The 17,691-nt window shown below is 50.4% G+C and overlaps 2 protein-coding genes and 2 non-coding genes across 5 annotated transcripts in view; 1 reads left to right on the top strand and 3 right to left on the bottom strand.

Moving 5' to 3' along the window:
- The window catches only part of LOC113211564 (ecdysone receptor), a 41,775-nt gene extending 30,513 nt beyond the window's left edge, over positions 1-11,262 (top strand). The window contains exons 2-8 of the mRNA XM_052274087.1: positions 3,893-4,063; positions 4,146-4,286; positions 4,370-4,500; positions 4,578-4,769; positions 4,862-5,014; positions 5,104-5,326; positions 5,453-11,262. Of these exons, the coding sequence (XP_052130047.1) occupies positions 3,893-4,063; positions 4,146-4,286; positions 4,370-4,500; positions 4,578-4,769; positions 4,862-5,014; positions 5,104-5,326; positions 5,453-5,697 (1,256 nt within the window). The 3' untranslated portion in view covers positions 5,698-11,262. The remainder of the gene's footprint in view (positions 1-3,892; positions 4,064-4,145; positions 4,287-4,369; positions 4,501-4,577; positions 4,770-4,861; positions 5,015-5,103; positions 5,327-5,452) is intronic.
- The window catches only part of LOC113211581 (uncharacterized), a 19,098-nt gene continuing 12,664 nt past the window's right edge, over positions 11,258-17,691 (bottom strand). For both annotated transcript variants that reach the window (XM_026429991.2, XM_026429993.2), the window contains exons 2-12: positions 15,295-15,581; positions 15,002-15,214; positions 14,757-14,913; positions 14,501-14,660; positions 14,101-14,294; positions 13,524-14,028; positions 12,557-12,761; positions 12,122-12,482; positions 11,893-12,046; positions 11,715-11,801; positions 11,258-11,630 (exon numbers count right to left, since the gene is read on the bottom strand). In XM_026429991.2, coding sequence (XP_026285776.1) covers positions 11,481-11,630; positions 11,715-11,801; positions 11,893-12,046; positions 12,122-12,482; positions 12,557-12,761; positions 13,524-14,028; positions 14,101-14,294; positions 14,501-14,660; positions 14,757-14,913; positions 15,002-15,214; positions 15,295-15,581 — 2,473 coding nt within the window. In that variant the 3' untranslated portion in view covers positions 11,258-11,480. The remainder of the gene's footprint in view (positions 11,631-11,714; positions 11,802-11,892; positions 12,047-12,121; positions 12,483-12,556; positions 12,762-13,523; positions 14,029-14,100; positions 14,295-14,500; positions 14,661-14,756; positions 14,914-15,001; positions 15,215-15,294; positions 15,582-17,691) is intronic.
- On the bottom strand, positions 13,266-13,337 carry Trnag-ucc (transfer RNA glycine (anticodon UCC)). Its single transcript has one exon. It is a non-coding gene; the product is annotated as a tRNA-Gly (tRNA).
- Positions 15,723-15,814, bottom strand: Trnay-gua (transfer RNA tyrosine (anticodon GUA)). The gene is given in 2 exon segments: positions 15,723-15,758; positions 15,778-15,814. It is a non-coding gene; the product is annotated as a tRNA-Tyr (tRNA).

Here is a 17,691-nt window from a genome sequence, read left to right as displayed (position 1 = left end):
GGGGGGTTAAAACCCCCAGCCTGTGTGTCCCGTGGATGAGTTTTTGTCGAGCTGTGGCAAGCCGGCCCCTTGCTGCTGGTCGTCCGACTGCCGCTGTCGCCGCGTCCCATATATTCTCTGCTCGGCTAGGCCCGGGTCAAGGCAGTCTTGGGGGCAAGGCTCTCGTCGCCGCTGTGCCGTGGCGGGGCGCGGTGGGAGGACTCATCTGCGGTCGTCACACCAAGCGGCAGATGGCGGCGGCGGCGGAGGAAGCCTGAACCATCCGCGACCCTTTTATCCGGGTCAACATCGCGGCGCTTCTGTTCTTGTTGTCCACCTCCCCCCCTCTCCTCCCCTCCGCTCCCCGCCGGCCTCACCCCCGCGACCCCTTTGCCGTCGTTGCTCCGCGGGGTGGGGCGTGGCGCGGCCCGCAGGGAATTTGGGGCATGCTTTTATTTTGGGAGTGGCCGTCGGCCGGGCCACGCCGGGCTGGGCCGGGGCGAATTGGGGGAGTTGAGTCAGGCAAGAAGGGGGTCGGTCGTCGGGGGGACGGGGGGCGGGGGCGTGGGTAACGCTGCGGGGGTGGCGTTGCAGGCAGTGCGGGGCATGCGTGTCGCAGCTGCCCGGCCCTGCCTGCGCCGGCCCGCGGCAGAGTTCAAGTGCGTGGCTCTGCGGCCGGCCCCCCCGGGGCCGCGCGGCTCCCACTGCGACCCACTAATTTCTGAGCGACCCGACTAACAACAAGCTCGGCCGTGGCGGCCAGGGGGCCACGGGACTAGCGCGTCGCCATGCACCCAGCGAGCATAGGATAGTCGTGGCCGAGATTGTGAGAGGGGGTTCGGTCGCTCCCTTCTCCTCACACACTGCACTTATGGGATCCTTAGTCTGGGCACTCTTGCTTTATCTCGGACAGTGTTGACGCTGGTGCGGAAGTGTGTGGTGAAGTGTGGTGGGTTTGGGTGGTGGTCTGGCTTGGCTTTGCTCTGACCGGTGCTCTGCTGTGTGAGCGCCACCACACGACGCCTGTGCGGGGCGGACATCCCCTCCGCCCCCACCTATTTCTCCTCCTCCTCATCCTCCTACCCGCTGGTCGTGAACTTGGAGGGCAGCCGGGTCGCGTCGCGGCGTTGCTTCGCTCGGGGGACCGAAATACATAATGGGCATTACGCGTGTGTTGCGGACTGCGGGGGGCGACGTGGCTGTGATTGCGGCGGATGGTCTCCTTACTCCTCCCCTACACCTCTTCTTCCACCTCTTCTTCCGCCTCTTCTTCTTCCACCTCTTCTTCTTCCACCTCTTCTTCCACCCCTCCCTCTTCCACCCCTCCCTCTGCCACCCCTTCCTCTCCCAACTTCTCCTCTCCTACCTCCTCCTCCTCCGGACTTTATTTATTCTTTTCTCGTCCCGTAGCAGAAGGAAGAGGGGGGGAGGGGGCATCACACCACCGCGGCACACTGGCTCGTGGTGGTAATCAAATTGGGAATAGAATCCTAAGTCGCGCGCGTACGCCGCGCCCCGCCACGCCGCCGTTCCCACCGACACGCATTGTCTAACCACGTGCGTCTCATATAGTCGTGAACGGCGCGGCAGGTGCAGCCGCGGGGTGGAGGGAGGAGGGGAGGGGCGGCCCCGCGGTTACACTTGGCTCGGCAGGAGGAGGACGCTCGGGGGAGCAGCGCGAAGACACTACTTGGCACCACCCAGGAAAAAATAGTATACTTAAAACAATAACAAGAAATGTGGGAGAAATGATGAGATTATACGGCGGCAGTGGCGGCAAAAATAGGATCAGCGCGTGCGCTTGGCCGTGGCGGCGGCGCTGGCAGAAGGGCCGCCGTGAGTGCGAGCGCCGAGCTAAGCGCGGATTACATATTGTGATGGTGCCTACGAGCTCGCGGCACTCGGCCCTGCCGCGCCGCGTCTGGCCTAGTGGCCCCACTATGATAGTCTGGCGCGATGCCACGCTCCCGCCGCCGCCGGCCGCGCCGCCCCATCCCCGTGCCGCGGCCGGTCTAAACAGAGCCGTTGTCCCCTGCGCCACGCAGCCGGTTGGGGGCTGCCCGCCGCGGCGGCGTTTGGCGAGACGCTCTGGCGCGGGCGGCGTGGAGCCCTTGGTAGGTGCCCGCGGGGGGCTGGCCCGCTGCTGTTTGCCTGTGGCCCCACCGCCACCCCCGGGGGCGGGGCGGGCGGGGCGGGCGGGGCGGATGGGGCGGATCACGGGGTGAAGCTGCTGGCCTCATGTGCCCGGCTTTATGTACGGTGACGAATAAGGAATCTGTGGCTTGGCGTTGGACTTGACCGCGGGGCGGAGGCGTGGTGGTTGAGCCCGCTTATGCTAAGTGTGCTCTCCAGCTGTGTTGCTCGGGCCCGGCCGGGCAGGGCCGCTCTTTGCGTTGCCGTCGTCCAGTGGCTCCCGGCGGCCTGCCTGCCAGCAGCAGGGTATGTAATGATAGTGCGATTCCCAGGCGTGCTGGACTGGCTCTGCCCAGCCCGGCCCGGCCAGCAGCAGCAACCCGTCGACCTTGTGCGCCGGCTCGCCTCGGGCCCGCCTCGCCTCCTGAGCCTGCTCAGGCTCTTGCTGGCCACTCGCCCTAGCTGCTGCCGCCGCTGCCCGTGGTGCCGCCGCCCTGGCCCTGCCCAGAGCGCCCTGCGTGTCGCGAGTCGCTTCACACACGTGCGCCACAGGGTCAAAGCAGCGGCCGCGCTCGGCCAAGTCAAGTTGGCCCAGCAGTGAGGCTGCCGAGACGCTAGAGACCGCCAAATGAAATGTTTCAGTGCGTGCCAACAGCCATTGTCCCGCCGCCGCGTGCCCCCCTGGGGCCTGCCTGGGCTGGGGCCCACGGCTAGACTGGGCTCTGGCACGGGGAGGATGGGGCCGTCGGGCCCGAGGAGGGAGGCCGTCGTCGTCGTTGTTAAGTTAAGCCCAAAAGCTATAAGGAGGGAGGGGGGTGCCCGACTCGCCCCGCCAGCCGGTCTTGCCTTTTTCAGCGCGGCGCGGCGGAGCAGTGGACTTGTCGAGACGTGTACACCGCCCCTCCCCTGCCCTGCCCTCTCCCGCCCCTCCCCCTCTCCTCGCGCTGATGTCACCAGAGCATCGCGTACGTTCGACGTCGCGGTCGTTACCTGTCTTTGGCCCCGCCGCTGCTGCTGCATGCTGCGCGACTCTTGCACTTGCTGCTGCGGTCGCTTAGTGCAGGGACTGTCTGTGACCACCTCGTGACCGCCGGGTATGCGACTACGTGCAGCATGTGTGTGCCGCCTCTCGCTTGCTGCCCTCCCGGCGCATAGAGAGAGCCTCGCCAGCCCCTGGCTGCCCTGGCTGCAGTCGACAATATAATGCCTGCTGGCAATGCAAGGACACGCAGCGCGCGGTGCGACGCGATACGTACTTACATACCTCTTTCTCCCGACTGCACTTCCACTCCGCGGTTTGTTGCGCGCACCGCGTCGAACTGAGTGTGTGTGCTGCGTGCGTCTCCCTCTGTCATTTCAAGTCATTTTTACTGTCGGGTTTGTTTTTAGCGCGGCAATGTCTGGAAACTCTTTTTTTCCCTCCTCCTGCGCCGCGAGAGCTCGCTCCTCTCGGGCGGGACGGGGTGCGGTGAGGGAGGTACCCCCCAGCTGCACACACTGCACACGCACTCAGGCTGTAATGTCAAGGACAGCGGCTAGCCTGCCCAGCTCGCCATGGCTACGCCTCGCCGCCGGCCTGCCTGCTGTGTTGTGCTGCTGCGGCTGCGGCGTCCCGCCTGCAGCTGCAGATGTGTTCGCCGGGCACCGCAGATGGTTTCTCTATTAAACTTCCCCGCTATGATGATATATGCCCCTTCACCCTTTAAAAGAGGCTGATCGCCACAGTTCTTATGTTTTCAATTCTTATCTTAATTTTTATTTTTTTTGTTTCTTTCTCCAGGTCGGGAGGACTTGTCCCCGCCCAGCAGTCTGAATGGCTACTCCATGGACAGTTCGGACGTCAAGAAGAAGAAGGCCGCTGCCCCGCGACAGCAAGAAGAGTTGTGCCTGGTGTGTGGCGACAGAGCCTCTGGCTACCACTACAATGCCCTTACCTGTGAAGGCTGTAAAGGTGTGTACCAAAGCGTGTCCTAATGTGTGAGGAGTCTCTTGAAAATCCACTTTGACACCCTGCATCCTTTGATTATTCACAGGCTTCTTCAGGAGAAGCATCACCAAAAATGCTGTGTATCAGTGCAAGTATGGAAACGGCTGTGAGATTGATATGTATATGAGACGGAAGTGCCAGGAATGCAGGCTTAAAAAATGTTTGGCTGTGGGCATGAGGCCGGAATGTAAGTATTAGCGCAAAGGTTGTCATTAAGTATGAAATTCTTTCGGTTTGTATGGTTTACAACTTTCCATTCTCTTCTGCCAGGTGTGGTTCCAGAATACCAGTGTGCAGTCAAGCGGAAAGAAAAGAAAGCACAGAAAGACAAAGATAAACCGAATTCTACCACTAACGGATCATCATCATTAGATATAATCAAGGTGGATGAGCAGGGCAAGGTAATACTGATCAACATACTTTTTTTCCTACTTTTGTGTTTTAGTCCTCAATGTTATAACAACTTTGTGCTTTTCAGTTTTGTTTGGCTCAAGTTGATCCTGTTTATGGTTCTGGAAATGGTGGAACCAGCACTGTTGAAACAAAGTTTGCAGCCCCCATAAATGGTATAAAGCCTGTAAGTCCAGAACAAGAAGAACTCATACACCGATTGGTTTACTTCCAAAATGAATTTGAACACCCATCAGATGAGGAATTGAGACGTGTCAATGTAAGTGTGTTTTGTTTTCTCCCCTTTTAGTAACATTCTACTGGAACATATCTAACTCTTCTGACTCTCAATTCTTCTGCTCCTTTGTATAGGTTTCAAGTATAGACATTCAAGATGATGGCACAGTTCGGTTCCATAACATCACAGAAATTACAATTCTCACTGTTCAGCTTATTGTGGAATTTGCAAAGCGACTTCCTGGCTTTGACAAACTTCAAAGAGAAGACCAACTTGCACTCCTGAAGGTAAATTTGACAAGTTTCTTGCCCTATACATACTTGCATCATCTATTAGGTTGAGTTTTTTCTAATAGCATTTTTTGGTTACTTCATAGGCGTGCTCAAGTGAGGTGATGATGCTTCGGATGGCGCGGTGTTATGATGCCGCAACAGATTCTATTGTATTTGCAAACCATGAACCATACAACCGATCAGACTACTTACATGCTGGTTTTGGTGATGTGGTAGAGGATCTCCTGGCATTTTGCCGGCACATGTGTGGACTGAGGGTTGACAATGCAGAGTATGCCCTCCTTACAGCTGTTGTGATATTTTCAGGTCAGTACAATGCTGCAATTCTGCCATTTGTAATTTAGTTAAGACAGCCTTCTCTTTAGCTGTCCTTTAATATTTATTTTTATCATTATATGTATACTGATATTTTTCTTTCTTTTTGTATTACAGATAGGCCATCACTTCATGAAGGATGGAAAGTAGAAAAGATTCAAGATATTTATGTAGAAGCACTGAGAACATATATTGAAAATAGAAGACAGCCCAGGCCGTCTACCATCTTTGCAAAACTTCTTGCAGTCCTCACAGAACTCCGCACCCTGGGTAATCTAAATAGTGAACTGTGCTTCTCTTTGAAGATCAAGAATAAGAAACTACCACCTTTCCTGGCAGAGATCTGGGATGTGCAAACGTAATGGTGTGGCAGTGTTATAGGACTGCAACTTGCAGCCCCAGAATGAACCTAAGTGATACAATCTAATTGCCTCTTACCTCAATTTTGTAGTCTGGGTATGTACATGAACCTGTTTCTTCTTTTTTTATAATACAAATGTTGGGAAGACGACACAAATTGAACATATCAAGACTGACAAATTGAAGGTTTCCAAAGCCTAAAATCTATTAGGTAAGAGCCGAACACTCAAACTTGTGTTCTTCTGTGACTCACATGAACCACTCGACATGTGAGAAGGAGATTTCTGTGGGTTAGTCAGGAAACTCACTCTAGTGAGATATATTTGCCATTGCCTCAAGAAGTTTTTGAAAGTGATTTGTTACCCCCTATCTGATTGTGACACCCTTTAAAGGTTGTGATGAGAATGGTTATGTTTGAAACTTTTTTATTATTATTATCATTATTATTATTATTACTATTATTATTACTACTATAATATTATTATTATTATTATTGGTTATTTGGAGGTGAATTTAGGCTGGAGATTGAACCATCCTCCGATTAACGCCACCAAAATGCAGGCTGTGAAATAAATACATAAACCTACTAATTATAGCATGAACTTTTATGCAAGTAATGTACAAAAGTTTGTGTAGTTAGAATGTTAGCTCATGAAAAATGTTTGAATCATGTGTAAAGAATCTATTATATTGTATAAAGAAGTGTAGGTGGATAGAAAGAGTTTCTATGATTGTAAAGTATGCATACAGCACAGAAGTATGTGTTGATTGTTGAATGGTATTAAATATTTTTGAACAGAAATATAAATATTTATATTAAATGCAATGACAAAACCAAGTATGAGACCGTGATAAAAATTGGTGCCTTTTCTGTAGCTTGACACTGGTGCAGCAAAATTTGATTATTTGGTATGGAAAAAAGATTCAGAGTTGTCGAGAGATATAGTCTGGCCTTTGACTGAGACATGTATGACTTACCACCATGCTCCTGTTTCAGCATGTAACATCATAAAATAACCGTCCGTCTAATTTTTAAGAACACTGAGTTTTACCGAAAGTATCTTGAATGTGTCCAGAAATCTATTTAACAGCAGAAGGATGATGGAATGTAATTTGCTGTTTTCCCCTGGTGGAAATTGTTCTTCTTGGAAACACTGTTGATTGTTAAGGAATTACAGTACATTATATCTCAGTTCTTATTTCATAGTTCATTCTTACCTATTATGTATATGCTATGGTTCTCATCTATTCACTGACATAAGTACTCATTAGCATATAAATGTCAAACTTCAGGAATGCAGACAGCACTTTTTCTATGAAAAATTGCTGTCCGTACAAAGATTTTGCATAATGTCTTTTATACTGTCTTGTGTATCTGTTGTTGAAGCAAAATATTCTATTTCTGATAACTTCAGAAATAGTCTCTTGCCGTATCCCTTTTTGTTCATTTGTTAGAAATTCTGTTAATAAAGATTTTTTTGTTTACAATTTTGGTAAAAAAAGTAATCTTCTAGTAACTTTATTTTACCTGCCTGAATGCAGATGTCCTATTTGCTGTTACCTGGAGTTTGAAGTTTGTGAACTGCCATCATTATCATGCTTTTGAACACTTATGGACTGGTAATGCTAAAGCAATGTCAGATGACACCACAAAAGGCTCACACTTATCACCTCTAACGTGCGTCAAATGTTGAAATTCCTTAATTTGAATACATTACTCTTCTGAATCAGTTTTGTATACCATTAAAAACGAAAAGTAGAGTTTTAATGCTGTTTTTGATATAAAATTTATGCCTCCCGAGTATTTTATTGGTTTCCAGAGGTTTTATTTATCAAAAACTATCCAAATTGTTTTATTTGGTAATTATTACTGATGGGGACTGAATGTGTTCTTCTACTCAACTGCCTAAATTTTCATCAAATTTTTATAGTTATGTGGTGTCCCCTCAGAAAAATGGAATTTAACATTTAAACTTGAGGTACTTGCCAGTTGTGGAAAGCATTTTTATACCTTAAGATTTTGTTCACAAATGAAATCGAGTTTTGTTATGTCTAAATTGTGGGTGCCGTATCCACTTTTGAAAAGTAATAAGGAAAAGTTCACTGCCGTTTTGAAAAAGTTGGACATATGACACTGTGTTTTGCATTTAAATATGAATCTTCTAATATGCCTTTTATATCATCACTTTGTAATCTAAAGCTTGGTTGTTCATAGGTTTTAAAGAGTTTCCAGTGTTTAGTTTTTCAAAATAGTGACAAATTTTTGAAATTTATTACAATGGCTGCAATGATCTATCTGGGACTGATCATCTTCATTCATAGCTTGTTTATTTCAAACAGTTTTGTCCCAGAAGTACTTTCCATGTAGATGATTTCTTTACTAAAATTATGGCTGACATTGGGAACCCTCTTTCACAAAGCAGATACTACACCACTGCCATGTAACGTTTCATGTTTTATCCAGTTCCCTTCCTTTTAGTAGACTGCTGATGTAATGTGTTCAGTCTGTAGATCCTCATGCATCTTTTGCGCCTCTCTTACCTAGCACTGCTTATAAGTAACTCTTTCTGTGTTAATATTCTCAATACTCTTTTAACGCAGTTAATATCTCTGTACTTCTTTTGTAAGAAAAACAAAAACATGGGAAAAAAAATGGGGGAAAAAAACGGACACTGAAAAACAATTTTTACTGATATGGTAAATTAAAGGTCAGAATTTACTTGTAGTATACCATTCTTCGAATATGTGATAATACTGAAATTTTAGGTAGTATACCATGTTTAGTGGACATTTTAGATTAAAGGAGTTTCCTCAACTAAATGAGTCACATCTTTTATAAGCTCGCCTTTTGGAATATTAAAGTTTTCTGTTCCCTGAATTTCTGATTCATCGGAATACAGTAGCAACTCTCAATAGTAATTGTAAACAAAATTTTTTACATCTTTTTTGTCTTAAAGACATGGCTATAAGAAAGGAGGACATGAACTACTCATGAACTACTGATGGGAACTGATCATTTGAATGTGATGTAAAAGAAGCCATCACACTTTAACACTGACTGATTGAAGGAAAAGGAGTGGTTATATGATTATATGAATGCTGCTATACACTCCAGCACTGCCAAGATTTTAACAATATTAATATGAAAATGTTTTTGCTACCTCTTTGAATGGTTCTTTGTTGGATTCACTGCCTTTTATTCTGCGTGGAATGATGATCAAGATAATTTTCGAGTTACTTTGAAGTATCAACTGGCTTACTTTACCACTGTCATTTATGTAGTGTATATCACTTCCTAATGGTTGAGCTGCTGTTTCTCTTGCTCATAATCATTATGTTCATGATTTCATAAGGGGCTATGCCAGGTCATATTCCCTTCCATTTGGAAACTGCCATTCAGTTTTTCTCACATGTATCTTAATTAATGATAATTGTTACCTCAGTTCTCATCTGTCGTTGAAAAGGTAGCGAAAATTTACTGCACCTACTTAGCTAGTTGGTTTTGACTCCAGACATGAGGACAGGTATCTCATTCTACTGTACTGTGAACTAAGCATCATTTGAATCTTGTGAATGTTTTAATGTTGACGTGTTTAAAAATATTAGGATCCATAACAGCCAGCAGAATAGAATAAGTATGCATATAATGTGCCTTCATTAATTGAAGCATTATCTATCTGCTTCAGTTAACGCCTGCATGTTTGCTAAAGTTAGTTATCAGTTAAATAACGTTATGTGTGAAGGAAATTGAAGACTTGCTTTGTTCAACCCGACAGCCAATTTAATGGAGACTAAGCTGGAAAATCTAACTAGCCAGAACTGACAGAGTTAATTGTTGTCTGGTGTTTTGAAAGTCTGTTAATGTGTAAGGATTAGAACAGGGACAGAACTAGCTCCCTAAGCTCCAAAGTCAAATCCAACCAGTGCTTGCTGTTTGATAGGTTTTCATGAGAGGTATTGTCAAAACTCGTTATTTGAATTTTTATTTCTTCTCTGTGTGTGTTTTTGGTAATTAGGATTGCATTCGGTACTTTCCCTGAAATGGCTTCTACCTTGTAACTTAACATTAATATTAAAAATGTTTACTGTTGTTGAAAGCTGTAAAATAGAGAATGCTGTTTGATAAAAATGTGTGTGATGCTTCTTAGCATACATATTTAGAGCAATGACCAAGAGCTGAAAGTGATCATGCATCCTCCAAAAATTTGGCATTGTGGAACATTCCCTTGTTCCAAAGGGATCGAACAAAAACTAATTTGGATCTGGAAGTCCTTGAATTAAAACATGCTCAACATCCGGCACAGGTAGAAGTGATTCATGAACCAAATGGCAAAAGTATGTGATTAGCAAGTATTTGAAAATGTTCTTTCGTCTCCATATTCCTTCTTATTTAACTTTAGAACAAATTTATTTATTTCTAATGTTGAAGCAGCATCGTGATACATAGTCTAAAAATTTTAAATCAGAAATACATTTGATTTCTGAGTGCGTATTTGATTTTCTCTTGAAAAAATGATTGACCTAACCATCTGAATTGAAAAGCAATTGTGAGACTTAACTTCTAGCTTTGTGACAGAGAGACTCTATTCTACATTTTCTCATAGCAGCCATAGCTTTTCTCAGGCAACTCTAAGAGTCCTTTTTCAGTAAATACTAATAACAATCTATAATTTAACTTCTTCACAGTTTATTGCCTTTGTTCCCCTTGGTTTTGTAAATAAACATATATCTCAACTCCTTGTAGTTCAGCTGATATGTCGGTGTCCTTTGTTCAAATGAATCGGTTTCTGTTATTTTTAAACTAGTGTACATGAGTGATATGTAAATCTTCACTTTTTTTTTCCTCTTGTAGCATAATGTAGAAATGTGCAATATATGCCATGCATGCCGTGCATAAAATGATCAAACAGGGGGGAAGGGCTTTGATGTTCCAATGCTGAAGGGCTGTGCAGAGAGACATTGTGAAGGATGCTGAGTAGTTTGCAAGTACATTTGGCATGTACTTTGCACACTTACAAACAGAATGCAGTATTATTAGTCTAAGTAACCCTAACATTTCAGGTGAATATTTGGTGAGAACATTTAAAAATTGCTTATAGGTGTAAAACACTATGACTCGGACATTTCAAGTCGGATGTTATGTTATGAAAGGATGCATGATGATAGGTTATGGGTGTGATGTCCCTAAGGGCACCATTGTTTATATTGTACAGAACGATTGTAAAATGTGAAGATACATGATGTATTGTAAGAACTGCTCTTTGTGTACTGAATGGATAGCTAGCTACGCAATATGTCGGTAGGTAGATATTTGAAAGAGATGAGGGATATTCAGTGAGCTATATTTAAAAAGCCTAAGGGGAATTCTAAAGTTACTGTTGAACATTCATTGTGAGTAGAACCGTAGAATTTGTGCATGATGAATACTTGTACTGTATATATAGAATATTTTACCTTTCCCCTTAGTAGCTTTTTTATAAAGTTCATCAGCAAATTTTATGGCAAGAATGATGTATAGATATAAATTTTTTCTATTTTGTGCAGTAAATTGACACTACAAACTATGATTTTGTGCTTTTATATTTAACAGAGCTAATTTAATCCTACTCAACCACATCAATCACAGACAATACATGCAAAGAACACCCAAATGTATTGATGCCATCTGTAAATGTTAACTACATACAGGTTTTAAATGCTAACAGCATGTCAAAAACTTAATCCAAAGACACAAATATACAAGAACTGGCGTAAATTTATATCATAACTTAGACATGATCTACAATCAAGTCAGATGCAGCATTGAGCTGGTAGACGTCAATATTTTATTAGTTTTTGTTCCAAACCTATTGTTGGATTTGTGGAAAAATGATTTGGCTCGGCCAAGAACATTATTTTTACGTTCACTCCAGGATAGCTTCTTAGAAGAAGCTGACTGAAACAAAAGAAATAACACATTTATTTATAGGTACCTACTTATTCCACACCAGTTTCAATGAAGTAGCATAAAATTAATTACCTTCTCAACCCCTAACATTCTGCCCAACTCTGCCATCCTCTCAGTTTGTTCCGCTCTCCGTAGCGCCTCATTGCACTCAAAAACAATCTGCAAAGTAGTGATTGTACATAGTGAGTTTAACTTGCACTATCAAAACCGCTTACGTATGTGACGGTCGGGACTAACGCCAACAACGCACCTGGTTGAGACGGTCAAGAGCGGCCCTGCAGATGACAGCCTCCGACGTGCGTTGGTCCAGGCGTCGCAGGATAGCCGCCAGCAGGAGAGGGAGTCTGGAGGCTCGTTGAGCAGGCAGGGACAGCAGAGGCACCATCTGCCTCGCCTCCATGCTCCTAGAGATCAATATTGCTCAACATTATGCATCTATTACATGAACCCCACGTTCCCTGTCTCCCTGCATGTCTCACCCAATCTTGCCGAGGACGCTGGCGGCCCGCGGCTGCAGACTGACCATGAGGACGTACTGCTGCAGGGACGCCCCGGGCATGGACTCCTTGTGCATGAGCGTGCACAGGCCGCGCATCATCACGTCCAGCGACCAGAGCGCGCGCAGGGCGCTGACGAAGCGCATCGAGCACGCGCGGGCCGTGTCCAGGAACTTGCTGACGGCGTCCCTATCCTGGTCACTGATGACGCTGGGATCCTGCAGGGCCTCGATGGCCTGCATGCGGTGCGCCAGCACGTCCAGGGAGCGCAGGTACGACTCCTCGGAGCTCAGCACCTCGAACTTGGCCTCCTGTAGCGCGCTCTCCGCTGTGTTTAGTCGGTCTGTGGAGATGAAAATAGTTTGTGAAACGTTTGACGTTTGGTTCGAGCACGCTTACCGACGAAAGTGCACTCACCCAGCAGGCCACTTCGCTGCACCTCCTGAGTCTCGCACCACAGGGCGCGCCTGCCTCCGCCGTTGGGGGTTGCTGGCGTGACGGGGATGTCGAGCACGCCGAGGTCTTCCCTCGCCGACGGCGCCCGTCCCTCGAACCGCCCCGAATCCTCGTCAAACGTGTCGTCGTCCCTCCGCTCCTCCTGGACAGCATTCTTCTCCTTCACCTGGGCAACGATGATACAGCGTGATACAAAAACACTTTCCAGACTAAAGCGGCGAAGTACAAACGATTCAATATGCACCGCCCAAAACGGCACGCACCCAATACAATATGCTGGCAACTACTTTAAATCGCATCTTTATGGCTCGACTACTTGACCCGCTTCCACCACCGAACTGACAATGCCCTGCCTGGAAGCCCGGCCCCGGCCCCGGCCCGGCCCGGCTGGCCCGATAGTCTTCAGCGAGCGTTGCGATCGCTTCGTTTGTTCATTGATAAAAAGCCGGGCCGGTCGAGTTCGGTGTGGCGGCGGATATGATGTGCAGTGCTCCCGTGAGAGGCACCACGCGTGCTCCGCCTCCGCCCCAACCAACCCCCTCCTCCCGGGCAAATGCAACGACCTTCCCAGAAAACGTTAGCAATGAGGGCAAGCGTGAGGCCGCTTACTTCCTTCCTCCCTTCATCCCCCCCTCCCCGCTCTCACGGACGAGAAACGACGAAAAAGGAATGCGCTGGCCGGGAATCGAACCCGGAACAACTGCTTGGAAGGCAACTATGCTAACCATTACACCACCAGCGCTTCTTGAAAGCATGGGCGACATGGAGGGGATAAGAGTCCGCTGCGCGCGATCTGCCGCAGCTGGCTCGCCGCCCCGGTGAGGAGGGGGGAGCGGCAGCAGTGACCCGATCGCTGCCCGCCCCGAACCAGCGCCCGCGTCGCCGCAGCAGAGGCACGTAGAGAAAGGTGATAGTCAAGTTTCCGCACCTCATGGGCTTCCCTCCTGAGCGGAGGGACGTCGGGCTTGACGAACACCTCGTCGTCATCGTCGTCCTGCTCCATGTTGTCGCCGGCCAGGTCGCAGTCGGCCGCCGAACAGATGAGACGCCTGCGCCGTAGCAGCGCGGGGTCCTGCCATCCGCGTCGCACGGCGTTTCTCGGGCTGTACATGACGTTCGCGGCCAAGGTGCCGCCCACGCTCCGCGCCATGCGCTGCACCGGGACGCCGACCGGCGTCTGGGGCTTGGTGGGCGCCGGCGACGTCACGTCCATCTCCACCACCTCGGGCGACTCGCTCGGGTTGGGCGACACGGTGGTCAGGACCGTCATCTCGAGGGCCTCGGCGTCAGCGGCGTCGGCGGCGTTCTCGAGGGAGTCGTCCAGCCTCTGGTCGGGCAGCAGGGCCTGCCCCTCGGTCCGCGCCCTCTTACGTGCGCGTCGCACCGAAGTGCGAACCACGTCTCTCTGCAGTCGCGACGCAAGCCGCCGGACACTGCGAAAAAATTAAAATAGATAAAGTTGCGCTGAAAGTGTCGACATCACTCGCGGGTTTCGCGCGACTCACCCGGGGCTTCCCATGAAGGGCACGCAGTTCGACAGAGACGTGCTGGAGCCCCGCGATGACGTCCGCTCCATGTGTGCGTCGACCTCGTCGGGCGCGTTGCGCGCGTCACGCTCGCCCCCGGCGGTCGGCGTGCTGCCGGCCACGGCCTGGTCCAGGGGTCGCTTGCTCAGTTCGGCTAAGCATCGTTGCAGGGTCTGTTAGAGAGACAGGAAGATTAAAACAACAGAGACAGCGGTATGGCGGAATGATGGGACAGGTGGTAGTCCCGGTAGCCCACGGCCCCGCCAAAGTTTATCGACTTTCATTTTCATGTATTATTTTGCGGAGCCCATTTCGCATTTCGCCGCCGTGAGGCGGACACCAGACCAAACGGAAGGTGCACGTCAAACAGCGAACTCACCGCGTCCATGGCCGCGAGCGCGGCCCGCTGACGGCACTCCTCCTCCGGGACGTCGATGAGCGGGCAGAGGCTGAAGAGCGTGTCCCGCAACGCGGACATGCAGCGCAGCGGGCTGAACGGCAGGGAGTCGTCCGGCCGGGTCTCTTGGCCGTCGCGGAGCCTGGTGCAGAAGGAGCAGGTAACGCGCAAGTATAAGTACAACCTCATATTACTAACAGCTTACTACTATCGAAGAGCGAATAAGTGTGATACCAACATAGCCTGGAGGTCCCTGAGCAGGCTGCAGTAGGTGACGAAAGCGTCCCCCGCCTCGCGCAGGATGAGCACCGCGTCGTAGATGGCCAGCGGGTCGGCGTTCTCGCCGCCGTCCAGCACGTCCGCGCAAGCGTAGGCGCGCCCGCACGCCCGCCAGACTGCAGACAGGGTGGGGGTGAGTGAGGTGGCCGTCGATGCATTGAGAAGCGCGCAGGACACGCCACAAAATTAAAATAACAATCTCACTCTTGTCCACAGCGTCCGCGATGGCGCGACGCAGGAAGCGCGGCAGGTTGAGGTCGGCGCCGGGCTCCCTGTCGTCCTGGTCGTGGCGCTGGTTGCGCGTCACGGCGCGCCGCGTCCTGGTGCGCAGCTCGCCGACCTGCACCAGGAACAGCGACAGCCCCTGCACGAGGAGGCGCCGCCCCTCGGCCAGCCCCGAGGCCTGGCCGGCGCGTCCTGCAAGGTAACCAGGAGGTGAGAGTGTCGCCTAGTCGACGCCGCGGTCCGCGACGCGGTCGGGCCTCCGCTCCACGCACCTGCGCCCGGGGCCGCGGCCGCGGGAAGCACCGCCATGAACGCCATCTGTCGGCGAGCGTGCCACAGCTGGGCCGCCTCCAACATGGCCGACGTCCACCGGCGATACTCCTCGCCCGTCGCCGTCCTTATGCTGAAGCGCTGGCTCCGGGGTCCCGTCCCCAGCGAAACGTGCAGGATGAGGGCCTCCGTCGTGGGCGTGGAGGTCGGCGTCGACGACTGAGGGAAATGCACCTCCGCGTCGTGCAGCGGGAGCACGTGCTCGGCGGCACGGCCATCCTGGCTGTCCCTGTAGTAGATGCAAAAGTCTCCTTTACTCGAAAATACAAAATTACACGACTTGCTTCTGTTTATCGCCGTTCATATTTCCTCACAAGTTCGACCCACCCGGCAACCGGACTCCCGGCAGCCGAGCCAGCAGAAAAAAAAATCCTTCGAGCCGGATTTGAACCAGCGACCTATGGATGTCTACGTCTTTCGTTCCTCTACAGTCCACCGCTCTACCAACTGAGCTATCGAAGGAGATGAGAGGGGGGAAGCTCCGCGCCGGTCTGGTTCCACGGCGCGCGCCGCGCAGAGTAGGGGTGGGGATGACTGGCGCGGCTCGCCAGGGCGCGGCCGAGGGGCTCGGCGGAGCAGCGCAGCGCGCGCTGTTTGAAACGGGATTCACTACAGGGAAAATGGAAAATGGGGAGAAATAAAGAAGGCACTAAATAGTGACTTGGGGAACCCAGAGCTAATTATTCCGCGAAATCGTTCAAAGTCAAATACTCCAAGCCAAAAAAGTCTATGCCCAGTTAGTCAAAAAAGAAAAATCAGAGAAACATAAAAAATGCAACCACCCGCCTTGGGGGCGGGGCGGGAGACCTTACCATCTGGCAGAGGCAGTCTTTGCGGGGACTGTCTAAAAAATGTAACCCCCGCAAGCGTGGAAGCCATGGCATTGAAGACAATCTGATGCATCGCGGTACGCGTGGCGTGGCGCGGCTACCCGTACCGAAATGCTGACGTCCCCACCCACCCAGATCGTGACAGTTTTGCAACGAGGTTTCGCAAGGCCGGCTATAGAGACGCCCTGTCAACGCCCTGGCCCTGCCCTGCGGCACGGGGTGGACTGGACTGCGCGCGCGCGCCCCCGCGCGAACGGCGAAAGACATGACTGCAGACACGGAATCGAATGGGTAGAAAGGGCATCAACGGGTACCAGTGATCTTTCCTTCCCCGTTTGCGTTTCGGAATGTTTGCAAGTGACGTATCCCCTTTCACCGCTTCGCCCAGGCCATCCTGGCCCACCCGTCCGTGACGGGCCGCGCTCAGTCAGCGAAGGGCTCGGGTTGCCCCACCGCGAAAATGATAAGAAGTGGAGCAAGTGCGAGGCGAGAGACGCTCGGCTCCGAGAACGCTTGTTCAACCTCAGCCCTCGTTAGAGGGAAGGAGATGGGTAGAATCGGAGCTGTTTCGCCAACGTCATCTTTATATCCTGCAGGTGGCTGTGCAGACGTGTCAACGCGTCACGCGCCTGTACTCGCCAGAATTAGGTGCAGACCAACCGAGCCAGGAAAGAGCTGCAAGTACATATGTCTTTTGGATTTGCAGAAGAAGCAGCGAAGTACCGACCGCCGACCGTGCCTCGGGGTAACCGAGGGGACGAATGAGAGGAAATGAAATACGGGGGCGGCCGGGGGAGCAGAAGCGGGCGGGGGCGAATCGAGGGAAGGGGTGAGACGCAATCTCCCTCGGGCCAAATCCACCGCCCCCTCCAAACATCTTCTCGCCTGAAAACTATCCGATAAAATACGAAGATGGCGACGGAGAGGTCCGCCGACGACACGAGAGCTCGGGGGGACTCACACTTTGGCCCAGCCAGCAGGTGCGGATCCAGGACGAGCTTCAGGGAAGGGCCAATATTGTGTAACGGGAGGAAGAAGAATGGCGGGTTCGAAGGCTCCACCAATCAGGAACCCACCCGGTTTTGTTATTGTTCTTCCACTGTTAGTAGATCAGAAGTATCTAGAACAGTCGATTGCCTGCCGATGACAACGTTTGTCCAATTTTCTTACCGTTTGGGCGATCCGGGTTGCGGGCTGGCCACTACCACCTCTTGGAAAATGAACTACGAATTCGAATTGCCCAAAACACTCACATTTCTCGTATTGACTTTATGGCAAATTTTCCCTTACGGGTAGGGGAGAAGTAAAGGGGGGTGTGTGTACTACAACACGCCCGTGATCGCAACAGGCGCGGGCGCGGCCCTCATACGTTGCACCCTGCACCCCCTGCGCGGGGTGAATGCGTTTCCTCATTGTCGGTGTCATTTCCGCTGGGAGCAGAACGGTTTTGGGAGCCAATAAGGAGGGAAAGAGAATGAATCAAGTTGGAGGGGCGGCACAAGAGGGGGG

Source organism: Frankliniella occidentalis, unplaced genomic scaffold, assembly GCF_000697945.3.
Source record: "Frankliniella occidentalis isolate FOCC.00 unplaced genomic scaffold, Focc_3.1 Scaffold334, whole genome shotgun sequence".
In the NCBI taxonomy this organism is placed as follows: Eukaryota; Metazoa; Arthropoda; class Insecta; order Thysanoptera; family Thripidae; genus Frankliniella; species Frankliniella occidentalis.
Note: the sequence above shows the minus strand (reverse complement) of the source record. Positions and strands in the feature narration are given on the sequence as shown.